General features: G+C 40.4%; 1 protein-coding gene across 1 annotated transcript in view; it reads left to right on the forward strand.

The window, feature by feature from the left end:
- The first annotated feature begins 462 nt into the window (after positions 1-462).
- TMA16 (translation machinery associated 16 homolog) overlaps positions 463-21477 on the forward strand; it is a 31313-nt gene continuing 10298 nt past the window's right edge. Inside the window, exons 1-5 of the mRNA XM_054990654.1 lie at positions 463-549; positions 5359-5471; positions 10022-10059; positions 14607-14691; positions 15465-15613. Of these exons, the coding sequence (XP_054846629.1) occupies positions 547-549; positions 5359-5471; positions 10022-10059; positions 14607-14691; positions 15465-15613 (388 nt within the window). The 5' untranslated portion in view covers positions 463-546. The remainder of the gene's footprint in view (positions 550-5358; positions 5472-10021; positions 10060-14606; positions 14692-15464; positions 15614-21477) is intronic.

Here is a 21477-nt window from a genome sequence, read left to right on the forward strand (position 1 = left end):
AGAAACACGACGTTGTACCGCACGTGCTTGCATTGCTTAAAGGCAAGTGTTCAGGCTGCCATGAAACATCCCTCGACTTTTACTACGTTTCCCGCCATATAACAGCTCCCTGCCTGGGTGAGAATACTATTCTGAGTATATCAATCGAGGTTCCATATTTATATGCCGGTACCAATGAACACATATAACAGGACACGGTTTGGACTTAGCCATTCTAAAAAAAGTTTCTCTCTTCACTTCACTAATTAAAAGAAACGGCGGCGGACTCTGCCCTCCACCCACTGGGGAGCTATCGGCGGCGCCCTTTCTAAGCACAGCGCCCGCCTTCCGGACACAGCCCTGAAGAGGCACAGCAGCTGAGGCGCCGACGGTGCTTTTCAAGCGCTCCGGCTTGGCCGGAGGAGGCGGAACTGAACACTCGCGCGCTGGGTTGTGCAGTCGGGCGGTTTACGGGGACGGACCCCTTTCCTCTTAGCGTTGGGCTCGGAGGCGCGTGGAGCCGAGTAACTTGAGTGGAGCGCTGAACTGGTTTTCTCCTCAGGGAACATGGTGCGTTTGTGGCCGAGGAGCGGTGGGAGGGTGCGAGGGGAGCCTGTCTGTTCTGGAGAGCGGGGAACAGCCAGTGAGTGCGGTGTGCGGAGAGACGGGACATCTGAGCTTGGAATCGTAGCTGCATTCAGCTTTGCGTAGAGGAGGTTCTGGGTTCTTACTCATTCCGGGTCTCAAATAGCAGGTCTTGAGGGATCGTTGCCCGAGGTCCCTGGAGAGCCTCAGCTAGTTGTAGGTAAATAGTTCTGACCTACATGGGCTAGTAATCTGACTCATTACCGTGTCGTTTCATATGTATGTTAGTGGTTATTTGCACTCTGTGGTAAGTTCCTGCCTTTGTGAGGACTTGCTGGAAAATGGTGGGCTTAATGGTGCTCTGTTCCTTTAGGGGCATTTATTTAAATCAGTGTTAAACAGGCTCTCTTGCCTGTGTCTTAATTATGCTTCCACTACTCCAAAGGAAAGATTTTTCTTTTCTTTTGGATAGCGTTCGGCAATTAGTTCAAGACCTGTCAAGCAAAATTGTTCTTTGAACCGTTTGCTTATCAGTAGGTTTATTTGTAAAAAGGTTCTTTATTGCTTTGCTGCTTCTAATCAAAGTACTCAGACACCTGTTGAAGTTTATTTCTTTTATTGAAAATACACTATTTTTAATGAAGCACGTAGTTAAAAATATATAAAAATATATAAGCCCTACAAAAATAGAACACAGACAGGCAATCAGAATTAAATTTGCTAACATTTCCTAACTAGCTCTTAAGTTTAAAAATAATCAAAGTTCTTATGAAATGCATTAAGATTTTCTTAGCCTACATTGCAAAGATAAGAACCTCACCTAATCTTCATGAAATCTCTTCCAGTCAGAACTCTAACTCATTATCTAGATTAGCAAGTTTTATAGGTTATCATATGCAAATATCTAAGATCTTTTCACATAATATCATAAGCAAACTATAATTGGTTTAATGCTTCATTGAATATTCATAATTTCTATTGTATAACTTTCTAATTAGCCAAAAATGATGTTATATCTAACTTGCAAAACAAAGCCATAAATCTGTGAGAAATGACAGGAAGAGTTAAGATACTAGATCACTATTGGTCCAGTCTCTGATAAAGAAACATTAATCTAGATGGGGTCCACTATTTTTAATTAGCTGTCAAAAGATTAAAGTGCACTTGTTTTAGTTACCTAACACTCTAAAAAAACACGTAGACAGTTCATGAAAAGTTTAAAAGTTCACCCAGAATACAAGCCGTTACTATGTATTAGCTTAGTTTTGATTAGTATGATGTGCTTTAATCTATATTATTACAACAAGTGGTCTTCAGTGTTTTTGGAGCCACGTATGGCTGTTTGATATGCCACATGGATTTTCTGAGCTCTCTTCCAAAATGTGGCACCTGCTTCATGATCTAGGCAAGTGGGCAAGGCCATTGGCAGCTTGGAGTTGGGAAATTCTTGGAGATTTGAGGGTGGAGTCTAGGGACAGTGGGATTTGGGGAGTGGGGGACATCAGCAGGCTATAATGCCATAGAGTCCCTCCTCCAAAAGGCAGCTTCTCCTAGCAGACGGATTTTTCTAGTCTGGGGATGAGTTGTGATTCTGGGTGTTCTGTAGGGGTGCCACTGAGGCCATGTCCAGAACGGCTCTCCAACCTCATATTTAGGTCTTCAGAGGAAGTTCAGCCCTATCATTTCCAGGATATTATCTACCAGATTGCCCTTTTTTGTTAACTGTCTCAAAAACTCTAGAAGGTTGTTGAGACAGAACCTTTTCTGCAGAAGTTACACTGATTTTCCCCCAGTAGAAATTCCTCTATGTTCTTAATAATTCTGTCTTTATTAACCATTTCCAACAATTTATCCAGTTTCCATTGTATTTGATTAACAGACATCAGGCCTGTAACTTCCTAGATGTCCTCTGGATCCTGTGTTAGCAATCAGTGTTACATCTGCTGCTTTGCAGTCATTTGGAAGGAACAAGAAATTCATGCCATCTAACTATCTGGATAATTTATTGATTCCCAAATATAGGAAAACTTTTGCTTTGCCCTGATTCAATGTTCTTCCATCTGCACCTCATGGTGTGCTGTGCCAGGAATGGATATGCCCTTGTGCAAGTGTGGGAATTGAAATAGTTAGGCATGTTTTGCTGAATTGCCCCTTTTCTGATGATCTCAGGCATTTATTACTCCTATCCTCCAGACTCGCCCCCCCTGGTAGATTTTATGTAATGGTTTTATGTAAATATTTTTGATATTATCTGTTTTATTTTGCTGATGTGTAACTGTAATAAACGATTGATTGACATATTTTGGTCTGGAAGTCAACTGTTTTGATGTTGATGTTGAATTCCTTAAAAGCCATTGGGTGTATTCCATCAGGTCTAGGCAAAAGAAAAAGAACAGGAGGAGTTCGAGGCAATCTGTTAGTCTTTAATTTGTCCATTAGCCTTAGGACTTCCATCTTTCATCTCTGCTATTTGATCCAGTTCTTCCAATACCCTTCCTGCAAACAGCGGTTTCAGTGTGGGTAATAGCTCCGCGTTTCCTCAGTGAAAACTGACTCTAAGAATTCATATTATCCTCTTGGGGTGAAGCTTGGCTTAAAAACTAATTCACAGGCGTTGTTGACAGAAACCAGGGTTTCCTCGGCATTGGTGTCCCTGCACCCCCAAGTTCTAGCTGACCTCTCCTAGCAGTTTCATATAAACCCCACAATGCAAGGCTGTAGGGAGGAACAGGAGTCTCTAGAGCACTGTCTTTCAGACCCTGTCCTCAAGGAAACAAAAGCTACTGCTGTGAACTCTACTGAGAAGTGAAGACAAGTTAGAGAGACTAGTTACTCCTGATAAGAAGAGCCCTGCTGGATCAGACCAGTGGTCCATCTCGTCCAGCATACTGTCTCACATAGTGGTAAAACAGTTATTCTGGAGGGCCAACAACAGGGTGGCGAGGCTGAGGCCTTCTCCTGATGTGCCTTTCTGGCACTGGTGTGGTGGTAGACAGAGCCCCCAAGTCAGAGTTGACTTATGGCGACCCCTGGTGGGGTTTTCATTGCAAGAGACTAACAGAGGTGGTTTGCGAGGTTTACTGCCTCTGAATGGACAGGTTTTCTTTAGTCACGACAGCCACTGATAGACCTATCCTCCCTTGGATCTGTCTAATCCCCTTTTAAAGCTGTGTGTGCCTGTGGCTATCGCTACATCCTCTGGTAGTAAATTCCACATTTAATCACTCGTTAAGTAAAGAAATACTTTTTGCCTGTCCCGAGTTTGCTGCCCATCAGCTTCATTGGATGCCCCCAAGTTCTAGTATGTTGGGAGTTCTCTCTAATCCATGCATAATTTTATAAACATCTCTCATGTCCCCTCTTATTCATCTTTTTCAGCCTTTCTTCCTAGAGAAGGTGCTCCAACCCCTAATCATCCTGGTTACCCTCTTTTATATTTTTTCCAGCTCCGCAGTGGTCTTTTTGAGATACAGGGACCAGGTCTATACAAAGGTGGTGTGAGACTGGCTGTCTCATACCCAGCACAGAGTCCCCAGCATGGTATATTTTGAAGAGGCCAGCACTGTAATAACTTGATGTATTGGAAGTCATACTGTTTAAAACAAAAAATTTTGGCCAGTGTATTTCACAGAATTGTTTTTAAATTTAATGATTAAAAATACTTTGTTAATGAAACTGCTGAGTTGCCCTCTCAAACTCTTCTCCCCCACCTTTTCCAGTTAAAACTTGCATACTTTTTTGAGAGCCAGTAGGCGAAAAAGGATTATTTTACCATAATTCCAGGAACAATATACTTTTTACTGTTTTCATATTCCTTGATTGTACTGTTTAATATTATTTTTCTCTTCATGTGTGGCAGGTTTTGTAATATTCTAGTCTTTTTTAGGTAGAATAATTTGGGGGCATTGAAATGTTTATTTACTGGAATTGCAAACTTGTCTGTAGTAGGTGAGAGCCCAGCACCTGTAACTTAATAATTCTTGACCACCAACATTCAGATAAATAAGTTTTGCACTGCTTTGAAAAAGTTATTGAGCCTTCAGGGAGAGAAAACTGTTTTCCTTACTGACAGCTGCACTGAGCTTGTCCCGACTTGCTGCTTAGACAGGGAAATTTTAGGGCAGTTGTGCTCAGTTGAGTTAGAGATATGAAAGTCAAAACATCTGAGAGATGATAAGTAATTGAAATGTCCTTTGGAAACTATGCCCATGTAGATGCTGGAGGACTGAGGTCAAGCATTTCTGACTTCTTGCCAGGCTTGAGTTGCTGTAGTATCATTGACAGAATTATAGTAGCTAGGTGTGATTTTAAACCTAGAGTCACAAAGGAGGGAAGTTACGGGTGGGCTGGGGTGGAGGAAACACCACTGCCGTTGAAATGGCGAGGCTGGTTTCAACTGAGCTGGGGGGAAATCCCCTCCCCGTAATTCTCAAAGGGGCCTCCATTTGTAACATTCTACTGTGTTTAAAATCAACACCAGCAGATACACAAAAAGAATATTGTCATACTAGAATGTAGTAAATTCCACAAGATGTCATTTTCAGTCTACTGGTACAGTTTTCATATGCCGTAATACCGTGCACCAAGCATTTCATGTTGCATTTCATGTTTTGTCATGAACTAGGGCCTTATGAAGAATTAACAAGCTTTGTCTTCACTGCAGTTTCCTTCATCAAGGCCTCCTTAATCTCTCCTGCGTTGTGTGAATCTTGCAGCTTGGACGCAGAAATTTACAAGAATCCTTTGAAAAAGACTTGAAAATATCTGTGTCTGTCTTCTGTTCCATTGTTTCAGCCAAAAGCAGCAAAGAGCAAAGGAGGAGGGCAGGAGAAAAAAGTCATCCATCCTTACAGCAGAAAAGCTGCTCAGCTTACAAAAGAAGCGCACAAACAAGAAAAAAAGGAAAAGTGAGTTCCTTTATCATTCTATTTTTCAGTAGCAGGGAAGAAGAAATACTTACCTGCTGTGTTTTTAAGAGAATCTTCTTGACCTAGAAATGTCAGGAAATGCTGACTTTGCCAAGCTTTTTTCATAAGTGGGTTAGATTTACAGGTGTGTATCTTGCTGACAAGCAATTGCCATTACAATTCTGAACACCCTTTTGTGATCTCATATAGTTCCTCACATAAAGAGGCCTTGTAAGGAAATCTCAAATCGATGAAAGGTATTCTTGTCAAACCTGTTAAAATTTTAAGTGGTTACTTACAGCACAAATGTTCATCAGTATAGTAGATTTCCCCATATTGTAATGCTATTTTTGAAGACAAATATAATCCACAATTATACCAGAGCCTCTTCATTAATTATATTAATACATGCACTTAAATTCAAATAATTGTTTTGCGATAAAATGACAGTGACTTTTTAGCAATTGCCTGCCTGCAGTGGGGTATATCATTCTCCAGCAGCATGTATCTGTGCCATCTGAAAATTAGTACAACAGAAATTGGTCTTTAGTTACCCTTTGTTCAGTTAGTATAAATAATGGAAAATATGTATTGTAGGTGTGTTCCTGTAATTCTTGCTCTTATTTTTATACTGTACAAGGATGTGACTTTCTCCTGGTAAAGAATGGAGCCACTGCATACCATTTCAGACTAGATTGTCGAGAAATAACTGATCCAGTTGGAACTGCAAAGACTAAGTCTTATTGGAGGCATCTGCTTTCTTAAGGGCCAGAGGATAAGATAGGAATTGGAAAACTATTCAGAGTTTGCTCATAGTTAGACAAAAACCAGTTTCTGTTCTTTAACGAAATAAAGCACATAAATATGGTGACACATTTATAGCCATGTAACCCTCAAAGCTTTTGTCTCCTCTTACTCTCTTTATCATCTCCACTCCTTTCCCCAATTTTTTTGTGCATCAGTCAACTATTCTAACACAGATAACCTGGTTTTCAGTGCTGAACATTTTAATTCTTAAGTAATTTCTATAGCAGAATAGTATGGTTACAAGTGGGGATTTGTAGGGGCATCTCATTCCCCCTCGCCCACCATGTCCTCTTCCCTGCTCCCCACAAGTCCTACTTTTCCTAGTTTCTTCTCACCTTCCCACCCACCTTTGTCTACCCCTCATCGTCACCTTTCCTATTCTCCCCCTGCAGTTGTGTGCTGCTGGCTGAGCTGAGAATGGTGGGGAACCTGCAATGACTTTCTGGGGGATAGGTACTTCACTTTCTCTTGTATCCTCTTCCCTACAGTATTTCCTCCTCCCACCCCCTCCTGGCAACCTCTATATGCTCACCTTTCCTTGTATCCTTCTTTCCTTCAATCCCACTTAACAACTTACCTTTTATCTGCCTCCTGAGAGGTAGGTTAGCTTGAGTATGTGTGTCTGAATCTAAGCCATCCAGTGAGCTTCCACAGCAGACTTATGATTGAAACCTTGGTCTCCTGAATTCTACTCTGAAACTCTAACCACTACACTACACTGGCTTGGGGGGAGGGGAGGCTGCTGTTGAACAGTAGCAAACAGGCCTGTGTGAGTCATGCAAGTCATGTGGTATCAAGTTGTACAGTGGTTGCTTCTGGATCTGGCCCCAGTGAGTCCTCCCTCAAGGGCCAAAACAGCCCTGGAAAGGGCCTTGCCCCCACCCCCTGCCTTTTACTGACAGAAACCAAGCCTGGCATACTGGCTGAACTGTTATGGTTTCTTAGCAGCAGCCACTGAGGGCATCTGATTAAAGCCACAGGTTGTTTATTGTTTTGTATTTTTAAATGTTTTTTTTTTAGATTTTGGATTTTTCTGTAAACTAGGGCATTTTTCAGGTATATAGCAAGAACTGTCTTGTCTAGTCATGTCTCTAATCTTCAGATGTAAGTATCCTCAGATCAGGGACACTTGGCTCTTAGTATATAGGATTATGATTCCCTCATCCCCTAGGTTTATAGGTAATTCTGAGTTTAGATTAAAGGCAAGATACTTGCTAAAAATGAATTTTATTATCTTAATCTTGTAGGTAGTAAGGAAATAATGTTTTTAAAAATTTTATAATTTATTTGCATAAAAAAGTAAACAAATATAAACACAATTAGACCCCCCCCCCCCCGCAGAATGTAAAAGAATATACAAACTTCAGACATAAGGACAGTCAAAGAGAAAATCAAAGTCTATAGCCTTTTCTCCGTGCTAGGATCCCTCTGAGTTCCAAATAATCAAAGACAGGATTCCAGATTTCTTCATAACTGCTCAGTTGCACACTATGATGCAAGGGAGAGAACCGGAATAGGGATTTAATCAAATGCTTTTTCTTCCATATACCAGTTCACAACATCATTAGTAAATTTCATTTATATAATATATATTCCTTGGCGGTCTGAGTAAGTTAGTTGTCAAAATACTGCATCTTCATGATTTCATTTAATTTTTAAGCCATGGTTATCAATTGTGTCCTTCCAGATATTCTTCAGATGACATCTACATTTTCTATAAAATGTACTTTTATCACTGTCATGTCAGTTAAATTATCTAAAACTATATAACTATAAATTATCTAAAACTATATAAAAATACAGACTTCCAACATATTGGTTGCATTATTCACATTGTGTGGAGACTCTTTTATACCTAATACAAAATCTGTACAATTTAACAGAATTTCTCATGTGTACTTTTGACATGGACTTGAATGTAGCACAGAGCTGGCTGTAATTGAATTTCAGCAACTTGATTGATTTCAAAATGATTTAATTTTTTTTCTTACTCCTTGTCATTAACTTTTCTAATAGGCTAGAGAGGCTAACGCCTCACTAGAAGTAGAATTTTTCTGGTTGAATGTTAGAACATAGTTTCTTGATAAAACATGGAATACCTATTTGCTTGACTTTGGGCATTTATTTATTTATTTCAAATTTGTATACCGCCCTCCCCGCATGCATTTCAAGGTACCCTAGTCTTGCTGGGAGTATGTTCTGGATATTAAGAAGCAAATTATTTTATGTATAACATTTACCTGTCACATATTCAGGGGCATAAGTGAGGAGCTAAGGGCTCTAGTGGTACTTAATGTCTCGAGCCTTTGGAAATATACCCTCTATTGAACTTGTATATTAGTAGCCATTTTTGTTGTTTTCTTATCTTTTACAATCTTTAGGTAAGAGGGTTTTTAATTTCCTGAGATTATTGGTTGATTTCTGGAATTAGCTTGGTCTTCTTGACTTGACCTAATGTTCCTAGGTCATCTATTGAGCCAGTGATGTGACTGATTTGGTAAAAGACTGCCCAACAGTTCTATTAACATTTTTCTAATTAATAGGTTTGTTAATACAGCAGATTATAACTTACTCTGCACTTTCAGACTGCGGTATTTGGTTTTTAAGATGTGTTAAAAACCTGTGTTTAATTAATTTGCGCACTCGGAAAAATCCCCTGCCCCGAGTTTGTTCAGAATGAGATACCAGTTTGAATTCTACACAAGTTCAACTCTTAGAACTATTTTTGAATTTAATTGTAGTACGGACTAAAACTGGTATGAAAGAGTAGGAGAAGGAGAACTGCAGTCTAACTGAGGCTGTGTTTAATGTGACAGTTCAGTATTTTCCGCAGCAGTACTTTGCAGCTATACTCTGCTTTGTCTGTGCTGTCATAAAACATTCAAGGTGAATAATAGCAACTTTTAGTAGAGGATGAATAAATTGCTTCCCACACAATAAATATTTAAAACAATTATTTCACTCTGAAGATAACACTGTAAATGTTTGAAATGTGTCACATTTTCAAATTGGATCGTATTTTATGGTGTTGTCTGTTCCCATTGTTCTCTCTCTCCTTTCTGATGTTTCCTGGTCCAAGGTTGCTATACAGCCACACCTTTTTGGTTCCATTTTACTATATTGTCTCCTGTTCTTAAGAAGAAATCTGTGAAGAAGAGTTTGGGATCAGAGAGAAATGGTTTCTGATTGTATATATACATGTTTACACTTTCAAACAAGGAACTTTTAGCTTGTCTTCATTTATGAAATCCACAGCAACAAAAAGACCCTGTAGCTCACCTTGACTTTTGAGGAGTTGAGTCTCAGTTGGTGATGGCAGTTGTGTGAGCAATCCTAATATGATGGCTAGTGTCTTTCATTTGAAGTGCTTCCTTCTGATTTTAGTTTAGTTTAATTCCACATCATGTGATTAATGCTGGGGTCTAAATTTGAACAGTTTTTTAAAAATCTTAATTGAAAGGCCTCTGCTGACTATGAAGTAAATCTAAAATAACTACTTTTTTGACACGGGTTATCTGTTGTAAGAAAATGTTAATTTCTGAACTGCCTCTTTCTATAGATGATGTCTGAAACAGCTTGGTTTAATGTTGGAAATTGCCCAAGTAGCTGAAGTTTTTAATAAGCACAATGAAGTGGGAATTTAAGTCTTCATTGTCATCAGTTTGCTCCTTCATGTTTTCCTTTCTATTTCATTTGTTTAAAAAAATCTCAAGAATAATTAAATTGCTATTCTTCCTTTACAGGTTGAAAAATGAAAAAGCTTTTCGTCTCAGTGTTGTAGGTAAGTGTAACTCTTTAACCATCCCAAGTTCTGCTGAATTAAATTTCATTGCACTATCATAAGCGGTTGAGGAAATAGGCTGTCTTTCTAATGCAGCAAGCTTTATAACAATAGAACAACTTTCTCAACCAGGGAATTCAATACCAATGGTGTCACTTTGATGTCTCCTCTTTTTTGAAACACTCACAGACTTATGTATTATTGCTTCCTTTTAGGAAAATACATGTTAATGTCCCTTTAAAGCTGCACTTAAAGAGAAAATTTGCTTGCATGTAGATAGCTCAAAGATACTACCTTTTAAGCTTTTAAAATACTGTGCCCTGGAAGGACTTTATGGATGTGTACAGGAGGGAAAAGGGCATAGTTGAGGCATAAAGCCAAATCCTGTCTTGGTGCTACATAGAAAGAAGCCTCCAGCTCACTTGTACCTCATTCACCCACTTCCTCTCCTCGTGTACCACAGATTATTAGTTTGTGGTTTTTGACAAGACATGATTTGCTGTTACATCTGAACAGATGTGGTTTGTGCCGTCCTTGACAGTCAGGAAGGCATGTCAAGATTTTTTTTCTGGTTTGCAGTCCTGGTTTGTGGGGCAAGCAAGCATAACTCTTACTAAGCTTCTTCTTGTATTGTGGGATTGCTCATAGTCTGAATGCTAGAACATTTGTTGACATTGGAAATTTAGTTTTTTAACTCTGAATGAGTAAATAGATAAAGTTATGCTTTTATTTCAGTAGAGAGGCAAACTAGGTCTGGTTAGCGCAGGCATTTGCCAGCTGCTTTTTCCGAGGTTATGGCTTGTAACGGTCTTCATGAAACTGATCAAGCAGAGTAACTTTTCATTTTGTGAAGAATGGACTCAGGCTCCATGCCGACACAGTGTCAAACAATGATTTCCAAGAAGAGCCTTTAAGAATGAATAGAGCATGGTTTCCAGTCCTGAAAAACACCAGGCTAACAAAATACTATACATTCTACAATAGCCCTGCAGAGAAGATTAGCACATCAAGCACCAATCCATATGCAAAAGAACCTCCTCAGGATACAGTGAAGCCTCCCTCCATTAGCATTCCACACCCTGAGAAACTCTTACCGCATGACTCAGCCCAAACCCACCTTCCTGAGTAGATATAAATTACCTGCCAATATCTTCTCCACACTGTGACACAGAGATCTCTGTCTTTTGGTGCTACACCTCTGAAGATGCCAGCCACAGCTGCTGGCGAAATGTCAGGAACTACAATGCCAAGACCACGGCTATACAGCCCGGAAAATCCACAACAACCAATGATTTCCATTACCTGCAGCTTGACTTCTAGATATACAGGCAATCATGGTCTTTATTGCTTGCTGCTCAGCCATTTTTCCCTACAGTCCCTGGGTGCAATCCCTGTCTGTTCAGCCTTACCTGAGTGCTAGCATGTGCTGGACCATTACTATTGGCTGTATGCAACAACAGGCAGGAGCCAGAGAGGACACAGTTTCTTCAGAGATGTTTGAGTTTCTCTCAGTAGACTGTACACCTGGTATGCCCCAGCTTTGAGTTTTAATCTGCAGCATTTCCCTTCCTCTTCCACACTAGTCACGGCCTCCTATAGAACTCTCTCATAACAAGTGGTTTTCGAGGTTGTTTTTTGAAAGATGATGGATGAAATGTATGTACTGTAGTGGATTACTGACTGAATCTCCAGGAAGTGATTTTCTTTAACATAAAAGTAGTCTGTGGGTAGAGAAAAGGCAGTGGCTGGAATTAAAGTAGAAGGACGTTGTGCTTTGGAGAACTTCCAGTGAAAACTACTGGAAAGCTGCTCAGTGGTCAGGCAGCCTTCAAAGGTGGGTAGCAGTGTTGCAAACTGTACTTCGTTGGTTTACTTGTGTTGCCAAACCATGTTGGCTAAATTGTACTGTGCGAATTAGCTTCAAGCTGCTGTTTCACATTCTGGTTTGGACATTCACAAATCTTGGTTTAGCTGTGATACCAGACTGTGGTTTGACTCATGGTTTGAACCATGTCACAGCTGGTTACCATGATTGCGGCTATTTTCATCTTCCATGTCCATCTTCTGCCACATCATCCTTATGCAACTGGCCTATCCAGGGACATTTGGGAGAGTGGCATGGAGAAAAGAGGCCAGCAGGATTGGTGTATGAAGTGTCTTCAAGTATCAAGTGAAATTCAGATTTGCCTTTTCCAATAATATTATGGGATTTGTTCAGTTTTGAGGTTTTGTACAACATACCTTGTCCTTGGTGAAAGGCTGTTCTTGGCAGATGATGAAACAGTTCAGAAAAGGTTACAGTCATCCTACTCTGCTTTTCAATATGGAAATTGTCTTAGATGTCGAGGAAACTCTTTATTCCTGATTGCCTAAAGTAGTTTTGTAATTTACTGTTATCTTTGTCTAACAGCAGTCTGCATCTCAACATTCATGCCCAAATCTTAAATTAAATTTTGACAGAAGGGAAGCTACTTTTTAGTAGTTTAAGCAGATCATTTCAGGGAAGGAACAGCATGCATTTGCTCCCCCCCCCCCACCATTTCTTCTCTTTGACTTTCCCCCCAGCATCCTTCCATTCTCATTCCTCCTCTCTCTCTCACCATCATTCTTCTCCTTCCTTCCCTCTCTGTAGTGAAATTCAGCTCCAAGGTAGCCAGTTCACTTAGCAAGACATTTTGCAGACGCGGCTGGTTTTGCTGCAGAGATAAGTCAGGGAGGAGGGACAAAATTTCATCCAAAGTCTTGCTGTAAAATGACAGTTCTGAGCAGTAGTAATAGCTTGATCTGCTAGACAGCTGTCACCTCCAAATTATGGCACCATCAGCGAAGGCTTGAAGTCGTGAAAGAAAGTCTCCTTTCTCATTCTCTCTTGTCTTCCCGCAGTCTCATTTTTCAGTTCGTATTTTTTTACCTACTTTTGTAATGTAGAGGTGTCTGATTAAATCAGGCCCAGTTCAGAAATGCTGCCACTGCACAGTGGCCCCGTAGGTTCTGCTCTGTGTGTGACAGGCTCCTCACCCTTTAGAGGGGATTTCAACTGTCTCCACATCTTTCCCCCTTCCAAGCAAAGGCAAATAGGAAAATTCAGTTAAGTACCTCACCTGTCATGACCAGGTGCTATATTAAAGAAATCTGAATATGTTTGCATCTCTTCAGATAATCTGGCCGTAATACTGGTGTTAGTTGCTGCTGATCTTTTCCTGTATGCAAACAGTTGCATAGGTAGTAATTCCTGGTGGGGAGCTGTGGTAGTCTGAGGTGGCACATTGAAGGAGGAGTTAAAGACTAATATCATTTATTCCAGTTTAAGCTTTCTTGAGTCAGAGGTCACCTCGTCAGGTGCATTGGATGCAATGTGACTCACAAAAACTTACACTGGAATAAATGTTGTTTAAGAGGCCACTAGACTCCCATTTCATTTTGCATTGCTGATGTGTATGGAAAGGGGGCAAGCAGCACAATACAAGCACTCTAAACAATTGTTGTGCGTACAGTCTTGCTCTTGGGCTGCTGGATTCCCTCGCAACACACTCTCAGGGGATCTGGATGGGCTTTGCTCGGAGTGCTTCAGATTCCTTCCGGTCTCCTCTGCCTTTCCTTTGCCTTCATCGTCCAGTTTAGGGTCCCGTTGCTTCTCCTCGTTTGCCGCTGGGAATTTTATTGCTTTTGATTATAGTTTCTTCTCCTACTGATAATCTTCAGATAGGCCTGGAAAATATGCAGTTGTAGATTTTTCAGAACAGATCAGTTGTTTAGGCGGATGCTTTAATAAAGGGATGAAGACTACAGTTTATAGCAGTGTTTGTTGTATGCATCTCTTATTTTTATTGCAATTTTCTAATTTCAGTAATCCAGTTCTTGCATTTCTTGCGTTCTATCTTAAAACTGTTGCTGTTGCATTGTGTTCCAACTTGTAATCCAATTTTATTACTATGTTTATTATGTATACTGTATTGATAAATTTTATAATTTTTACACTTCCATTTGGAACACAGCTAAATCTTACTCCATAGCATAAATTATTTCTGTAGGAAAGGGACTTGTGGATTGAACCATGTGATCATTGAATACTGTAACAAAGGGTTCACCAACTGTTTCTTGAATGAGAGCATCTTCTGAGTAATGAAAAATATCCCAAGCTGTTCCCCCAGCTACCATGCCGCCAAATTTTGTTCTGTCCTAGAAAGAGAACATGGACTAGGATGACCCCCAGAAACGAATCTTATCAGCAAAGCAGCACAAAGCTGGCAGCCTTTTAAGTTGGCTATGTCCTTGTGGAACAGTTACAGCCCATTGGTAGGGAATCTGCTTTGCATATCAAGTGCCCTATATTGAATCCTTAGCATCTCCAGTTTAAAGGACTGGGGGGTAGTAGATGATGTGAAAAATCTGTACCTGTGATTCTGGAGAGTTATTTCCAGTCAGAGTGGACAGTACTGACCTTGGTAGACTAATGGCCTGATTTGATAGAAAGTAGCTTCATGTGTCCAACAGTTTTAGTAAAGAAGTCCTTGTGCTTTTTTTCCTTTTTCTTTTTGCTTTTCTAGGTGAAAAACTCCTTTGGTTTCAGAGTCACCTGGATCCCAACAAAGCAGAATACACAAAAAAAGAGGCCTGTGAACTAGTAGAAAAGTAAGTTTGTGACAGATGAAAGGCTGAATATGTTGGGAAGAAGAGTGGTGAGTTAGATGTACTACCCAGTGCCCTTGAGCTGTTATGTAATGTCCTGACAGTGCTAACATTGTGCTGCCTGCACTGGGGCAGAGTGTGTAGGTTCTATCCTCAGTGTTGCTGGTTTAAATTTAGAAAGTTGGTTACTTTAACATTCATAGTATTTTGTTATCCTGACCAGTAATCCTAAACTAACGTTCCAGAGCAATTTTTGTCTCTTGCGCAGAATTACTTACTGCCTGTCACAGAGAATTGTGCAAGACTTTACCTAGATACTTTGTTTCCAGTTATCCTTTTAGACTTTTGCAAATATGTCCAGGCTTATTTTGTTTGAGGTATATTTAACAAGGTGGTGCAGAAACAACATAAGCAATTTAATATTTTAAGTGCATTAATCATTTAATTAGTCTGGCTGCGGGAAATGTGATATATGAGATGTTCTTGACTTCCTTTTATTTCCTTCACACTTTTCTCATGTTCTTTCAGGAAGAACCGATTTATGAGTTTGTTACAGTACGCTATGTACAGACAGGCATTTTAACATAGCTGCAGTGCTGTAAGCCATCTTAGCTGAATACAATTTCAGCTTTGAAGGTGGTTTTTTTTTTAAGTTTCATGGTATGTCACTGTGTCATTGACACTCTCTGAAATTGTGAAGGGGCTATAAAGCAAATGTGAAGCTGTTAACCTTGACAAACGACCTCTCCTGCAATGGCATTTTGCTATGTGTTTAGGTATTTGCATCGATTCAGCGATGAGTTGGAGCAGATCGAACTGCATAACAGTATTAAGGGCAGACAGGCAAGGCAACACAGTTCCCGAGAAACTACCATCAACCATACCATGGACTGTGAAAGGCAGCTGTATAATGGATATGGTCTAGGTATGTCTGGGCTACCATCTGTCTGCATGAGAAAACGCATCAGTTCACAGTAATCTCTTGCCAAAAAGAGAATTTTTCTTACACTCAGTTTTTGATTATGGAAGTGAAACTCCTGGCTTGTAGCCTTTTAAAAGATGCATGCAAAAGTAAACAGATCCTTTTTAAAAACTCAGCTTTCTCTTCCAATGTACTTTAAAAGCAGTTGTCCTTCACTTGAACATTGTGATCCCAGCTCTTCGATAAAGTGGTTATTTGGGGGGTCATATGTGTGCTGAATAGGTAACTGGGGAAAATTCTGGCACGTCTGCCCTCCTTAATTGCAGCCTGTATGTTGCAGCCGTTGTATGTGGGAAACAGAAGTTCTGTTCTTAAACATCTAAGCTCCATTTTTCCTTGCCTCCAGCCTGCTACTGGCTATCTTGGCACATTGTTGCTCCCTGTTTAGAAAATGTACTGTGTGAGAGATCATCCCTAAATTGTCTTCAGTGTTGAAATTCCTGCTGTTCTCTGCTTTTTTTTTTTTTACATGTGTTTTTTCCAGCTGTCCCTTCTGAGTTTAAGGGTTCTCTGGTTTTCAGTGTTGGGGGTGGGGTGGGGGATCTTATTTAAACTTTCTACCACCTCTCAGTTTTATGGTTCCAAATGTGCCAGGGAGGAGGTCTTCTCCTTATTCAAAAACTACGACAAAGCAACAATCACGTTACAGCTTTTGAGTCTGCAGGTTGTGTGCAGGCTTTTCAAAATGTCTCAGAAATTCAGGCACTGTGATTCATATAGGTGGCCCTTTCCTTGTTAAAGGCAACCTCCAATCATTTGTTCTTGTTCATGCAAACATCCAGTAGCATTATCTCTAGACTGAGTTTCAGATTAAGGAAAATTGTTGCTTCTGGATGGTATAATTAGAGATGGCAATTTAAAACACAGACGTCTGCTCTGTTGTAGCATTACAAGGGCTTAAAATTGTTAGTCACTAGAAGTCTCTCCCTCTCCCCTCCTTTTTCTCCCCTTTAATGAAAATGACTGCAGGCATGATTTAATTCTTTTGTTGCAGACGATAACATTTCTCTATTGTTTTGAAGGGGAAAAAATAGACTGCAGATCTACCTGGTGGGGGAAATAGCTACGTTTTTATCCCCTTTTGAGGTCTCTAGTCTTTTACTCCATGAGCTCTGACTTTATTCTTGAGCGTGTTCTTAAAAATAGTTCATTTGCAAATGAGGTATTCAAATAAAACAGCAAATGTTTCCCACAGCAGCTTGAGAGCTGAAACAGCGCATGGGATGCACCTACTTTACGTGCCAGAAGGAGGCAGACAAGAGAGTGTAATGTCTTCAGCAAATTTTCCTGCTTTTCTATATCTTTTGGTCTATACAGCTGTATATAAACTCCAAACCCTTTAAATGTATGGCCACAATGGCCAGAGGTTGAGTACCAGAGAGCATTTGTTTCAGCTCTTTGGCCTCAATGTGTGGATAGCCAAAGACAGAACTGAATCGCTGCAAACTGTTATTTTAGGGTCAGACTAAATATGGTAGCAGCCACGTGTCTGTCATGGGTGTCACCACCACCATTTCATTGCCTAAAAGGGCCAATTTTAAAATGCTGTGAGGGGCCTGATCCTTATCAAGTCTGCAGTGCAGCACGACAAGGTGCGCTTGTCCCCCCCTCCTTGTGCTTTTTCAGATGCTGAAACAGTCTCCCCCCCAGCTATTTTGGCTCTTGAAAAGGTATGTGGGGGAGGGGACTCTAAACCGCCTTTACCTGCTGTGCTGCAGACTCATGGTATCTTCCAGTTGCTCATTTTAGGCTTTAAAATGGCAGCGGTGGCCCCGTGTCAGACATGAGGATGTTGTTACATTTAGTTTGGTCCTTAGGAGAACACAACACACTCCTTTTGTTCCAGTCAATATGGGGTAAGTGAGCTTTGGGCTATCCGGTTGTGTTCATGGTTACTGCAGACCGATTCCCATTGAAAGCTTTATCTCTGATTCATTGGTAGATTCGGAGAGGATTCTGGCTTGGAGGAAAAGCTCTTGCAGATCTCTTTTGATTTGGTCAGTTTAAACAATCATCAGCAACTGAAATAAGTTACAACAGACTTTGCCTTGTGAGTTGGGGCTTTGTTTTGTTGGCTTTAAATTATGATTTTGATGATATTTGTAAACTGCCATGAAGAAAGGTGGATATAAATAAAATAAAACTTGCCCGCCGCAGGGTTTCCAGAAGCAGGCAGCTGATAGGGTAACTGTGGGTTGAACTTTGATGGACTGCAGTAAAGTAATTACAAGGCCTCCTTAAGCAATAGGTTCTCCGTCCTTGCCTGTGGTATGCTAAATATTTGTGTGAATTGCCCATTAGATAGTTTAGCAGTGAAACGGGCTTTTAGTTTTGAAGGCTGATATACATCTTCCAAATAAGTGGTCCAACAGTGCTGTTAGAAGTGCAGCGATTGCATGATTGCCTGCTTCCTCGTGTTAAAAATTCTCTACATAGAGAAAATTGATATTCCTGGAAGAGCAGTCAGCCAGAGTTTCTACTCATTGACATTTTGATTCAGTCAAATTTGGACTCAGTATATTTTAACTATCTACTTTGGTTCTGTTTGAGAACTTTTAAAAAATAATCTGTTAACAGTAGTTTTGGTAACCACTTCAGATTAGGGGACAGTTGACGAGATGTGAAGCTTGAACCACTAAAGAACACACAGACTCAGCAGCTTGACTGGAACAAATCAAATGGTTTATTAAAGCACAGTGATAGAAGAGACTGCAAGGGAATAAAAGACTAAAGAGAGAAACAGATGAATGTCCAACACTTCCTTCACAAGAGGCAGTGCATAAGGCATTAAAATTACAGGGGCAAAAGGAATTGGATGCCCTGCAAACAATGCAATTAGAAATATTTTAAAATAAACTTGGGTGATAGTGGTAGGTGGTTATATGGTAATATGCTATTACGCCTATACCCAACCGCCTGTTCTAGTTAAAGAACAGGTCACGCATTCTAAATGTGAAGCAGCTTTCGTAATTATGTCTCAGGATTCAAGAACTACTATTTCCCATTACATAAGTAAAAATAAATTCAGATAATTCACCCCTCCAGCAACCTAGTTCCAGCCTGCCCTGGACATTTTCAGCCCTTTCCTTGATTATAGAGTGGCATTAGATTGGCGCCCCAGTTCAGGGATGGGGCTGGAGAGGTGGATATAGTTTTCTCTAATGTCCAGTCTTGTTTCTGAGGGGAGACAGGCTGCAGTCTTAAGAACATTCTGGGAGCAAGCCTCTTTGAATAAAATGGGACATTTCTGACTAGACCTCCTTAGGATTGTTCCTGAAGTGTGTGTTGTGTGAGATACAAGCCTTTTGTCTTCCCTTCTCTCTCTTGTCTTGGTTTGTCAGGATAGTTTTGTCACTCTGACAGCTGTGCTTCGCCTTCGGGTCCCCCCCCCCATGCTCTGCATACACTAGTAGATTCTAGGACTTTGAGGTACTTGCTTCCGTGCAGGAGTTTTAGGGGGGTACTCTGTACCCTGATTATTCATGTTCAGTTCTGAGGTGCCACTATGGGTATGAAACTTTGTCCTGGTTATCTTAGGTTTCTTGAGACATCTGGTTTACAAAACCCAGGGATGTAAATGTTGTTTAATAAAGCAGCCCTATAATTTTTGTCATTGAAACATTAACAAGATTACAGTCTATCTGTCTCACAGACATGCTACTGATTTTTGTTAAGAAAGACTGCATATTAATGTGCTCTAGTGTCAGTCTGGTGTGCAGACGATTAACCATTAAGCTGGCATTAGAAAACACATGTTTGGCAGGCACAGAGGATCCTAGAATGCGCAAGTAACCCTTTACCAGGTTTCCAGGCCTTGGAAAACATTTACAGCGATATATGAACAGTAAACAAATCCTTATTGTTTAATTGTTGAGTGTTTTACAGTCCTACTACAGACCTCTTGGTGGACTCAGCAGCTCCCTGCAGATGCTTGTCTTAGTCATATCTTTAACTCAGTTGGCACAGTGTTCTCCGCCCCCCCCCCGCCCCATATCTCATTACCACGGCATTATGCAGCTTCTTTCCAGACAGCCTCTGAACTTCCTCTGCTGAACTCACAGCTTCTGCTTTTCAAAAGTACTTGCAAAAGTTCTCGTGTGTGTGTTATGTGCTGTCTAATCACTTCCAACTTATGGCAACAGTATAAACAGTCTGATAATATAATGTTCTGACCTGAACTAACGTTTTTTTCGGCCACAGTAAGTAATTATAATGTAATCTATTATGTAGTTCTCAAAGCCCTGTGTTGTTCTTGTAATGTAATGGCTAATATTTCCATGCCAGTGTCTGAACTGTTGCACTAGAAGTGTGTCAAAGAGCATGCTGGAAATTAGTTTGGAGGAAAAGGAGACAATGGATCAAGGGCCTGAGCTTGGCAGCTGAGATGGAAGCAGTGCATTCTAATTCATTGCTCTGGTCACTAAGTAGCTGCTTTCAGGAAAAGAAACAATACTGAATTAGTCTTGATTCTGGTGCTAATACCTGATGTAATGGTAGTAGACAGCAGTGATTTCGAGTGTTCTTAAGAATCACACATACTGGATTATAACAGATTTTTTTTTAAAAAAAATATCCAGGTTGTTCTTAAATCTGATGTAGGTAAAGGTAGTCCCCTGTGCAAGCACTGAGTTAGTACTGATCCATGGGGGGACGTCGCATTATGACAGTTTCTTGGCAGACTCTTGTTATGGGGTGGTTTGCCATTGCCTTCCCCAGTCATCTACACTTCACCCCCAGGAAACTGGGTACTCATTTTACTGACCTTGGAAGAATGGAAGGCTGAGTCAACCTTAAGCTGGCTACTTGAACTGGGCTTCCGCCAGGATCGAACTCAGGTCGTGAGCAGAGCTTGGGCTGCAGTACTGCAGCTTACCACTCTATGCCACAGGGCTCCTAAAATCAGATGTAGTAAATAATACAAAATTGTCTTGTACTTAAAGAATTTCTTCATTTCATTCCATTGGAAATAACCAGCACATCAAGGAAAACTCTGGGTATTTTAGGATTAATCCTCTGAAACACAGCAGTAGTTTTGTTGTCCATGCTGCTCCTGCTAGTAGGTCTGGATTGGTGACAGTTGGAACAAGGATTTCTCTTGCACTCGTGTTTTTTTCCGTGAACGTTTCCATATGAAGACTATATGGTACAAATTTGTCTCCTTTTGTCTCCATTACATTTGGTAATATTATCAGTTTTATTGTTAAACAATGGTGCAGTAATCCACGAGTCATTTATGTCTAATTATCTAAATTATAATATGCTTGTGAACCCTGATCCCTATTAGATTGTAATGGGCAGTTTTCACAGAGAAAACTATTCTAGCTTTATAAATAATTTCAACCTTCTCTGAAACTGAATGCTTTGAGTGGGAAAATTTACATATCAGAAATGAAAGCAATATACTAGAGTGTATAGCAGTAATGGTGACCATTGCCTTCTTGAAACAGGTAGAAGCTTAAGGAATCGTGTGGGGAAGTGATGGCCATTTGGAACTCTCTCATTCCAGGATTCTCTAAACTCTCCGCAGGCTGATCGTGTCCTCCCTTCTCCCTTTTTTCCCTTGATGCTTGGTTGCGGTTAACATTTGATTTCCTTTGGATCTTTTAAAGTTCCCATCAAGCTGTTTCTGTAGCTTTTTTCCTTTCTTTTGGCTGATTTTCAAAGTTATATTTTTCTGTATACCTGGGGAGTCCCCAAAGTAGATAGAAATCCCTATACTGTCTGTGAGAGGCCCCATTGTCTAGCTTCCAGTATCTGCTCAGGGGCCAGCAAGTTTTAGATAGTGATTATCATTGGTATAATAGAAA

Source organism: Eublepharis macularius, chromosome 10 (assembly GCF_028583425.1).
Source record: "Eublepharis macularius isolate TG4126 chromosome 10, MPM_Emac_v1.0, whole genome shotgun sequence".
Taxonomy (NCBI): domain Eukaryota; kingdom Metazoa; phylum Chordata; class Lepidosauria; order Squamata; family Eublepharidae; genus Eublepharis; species Eublepharis macularius.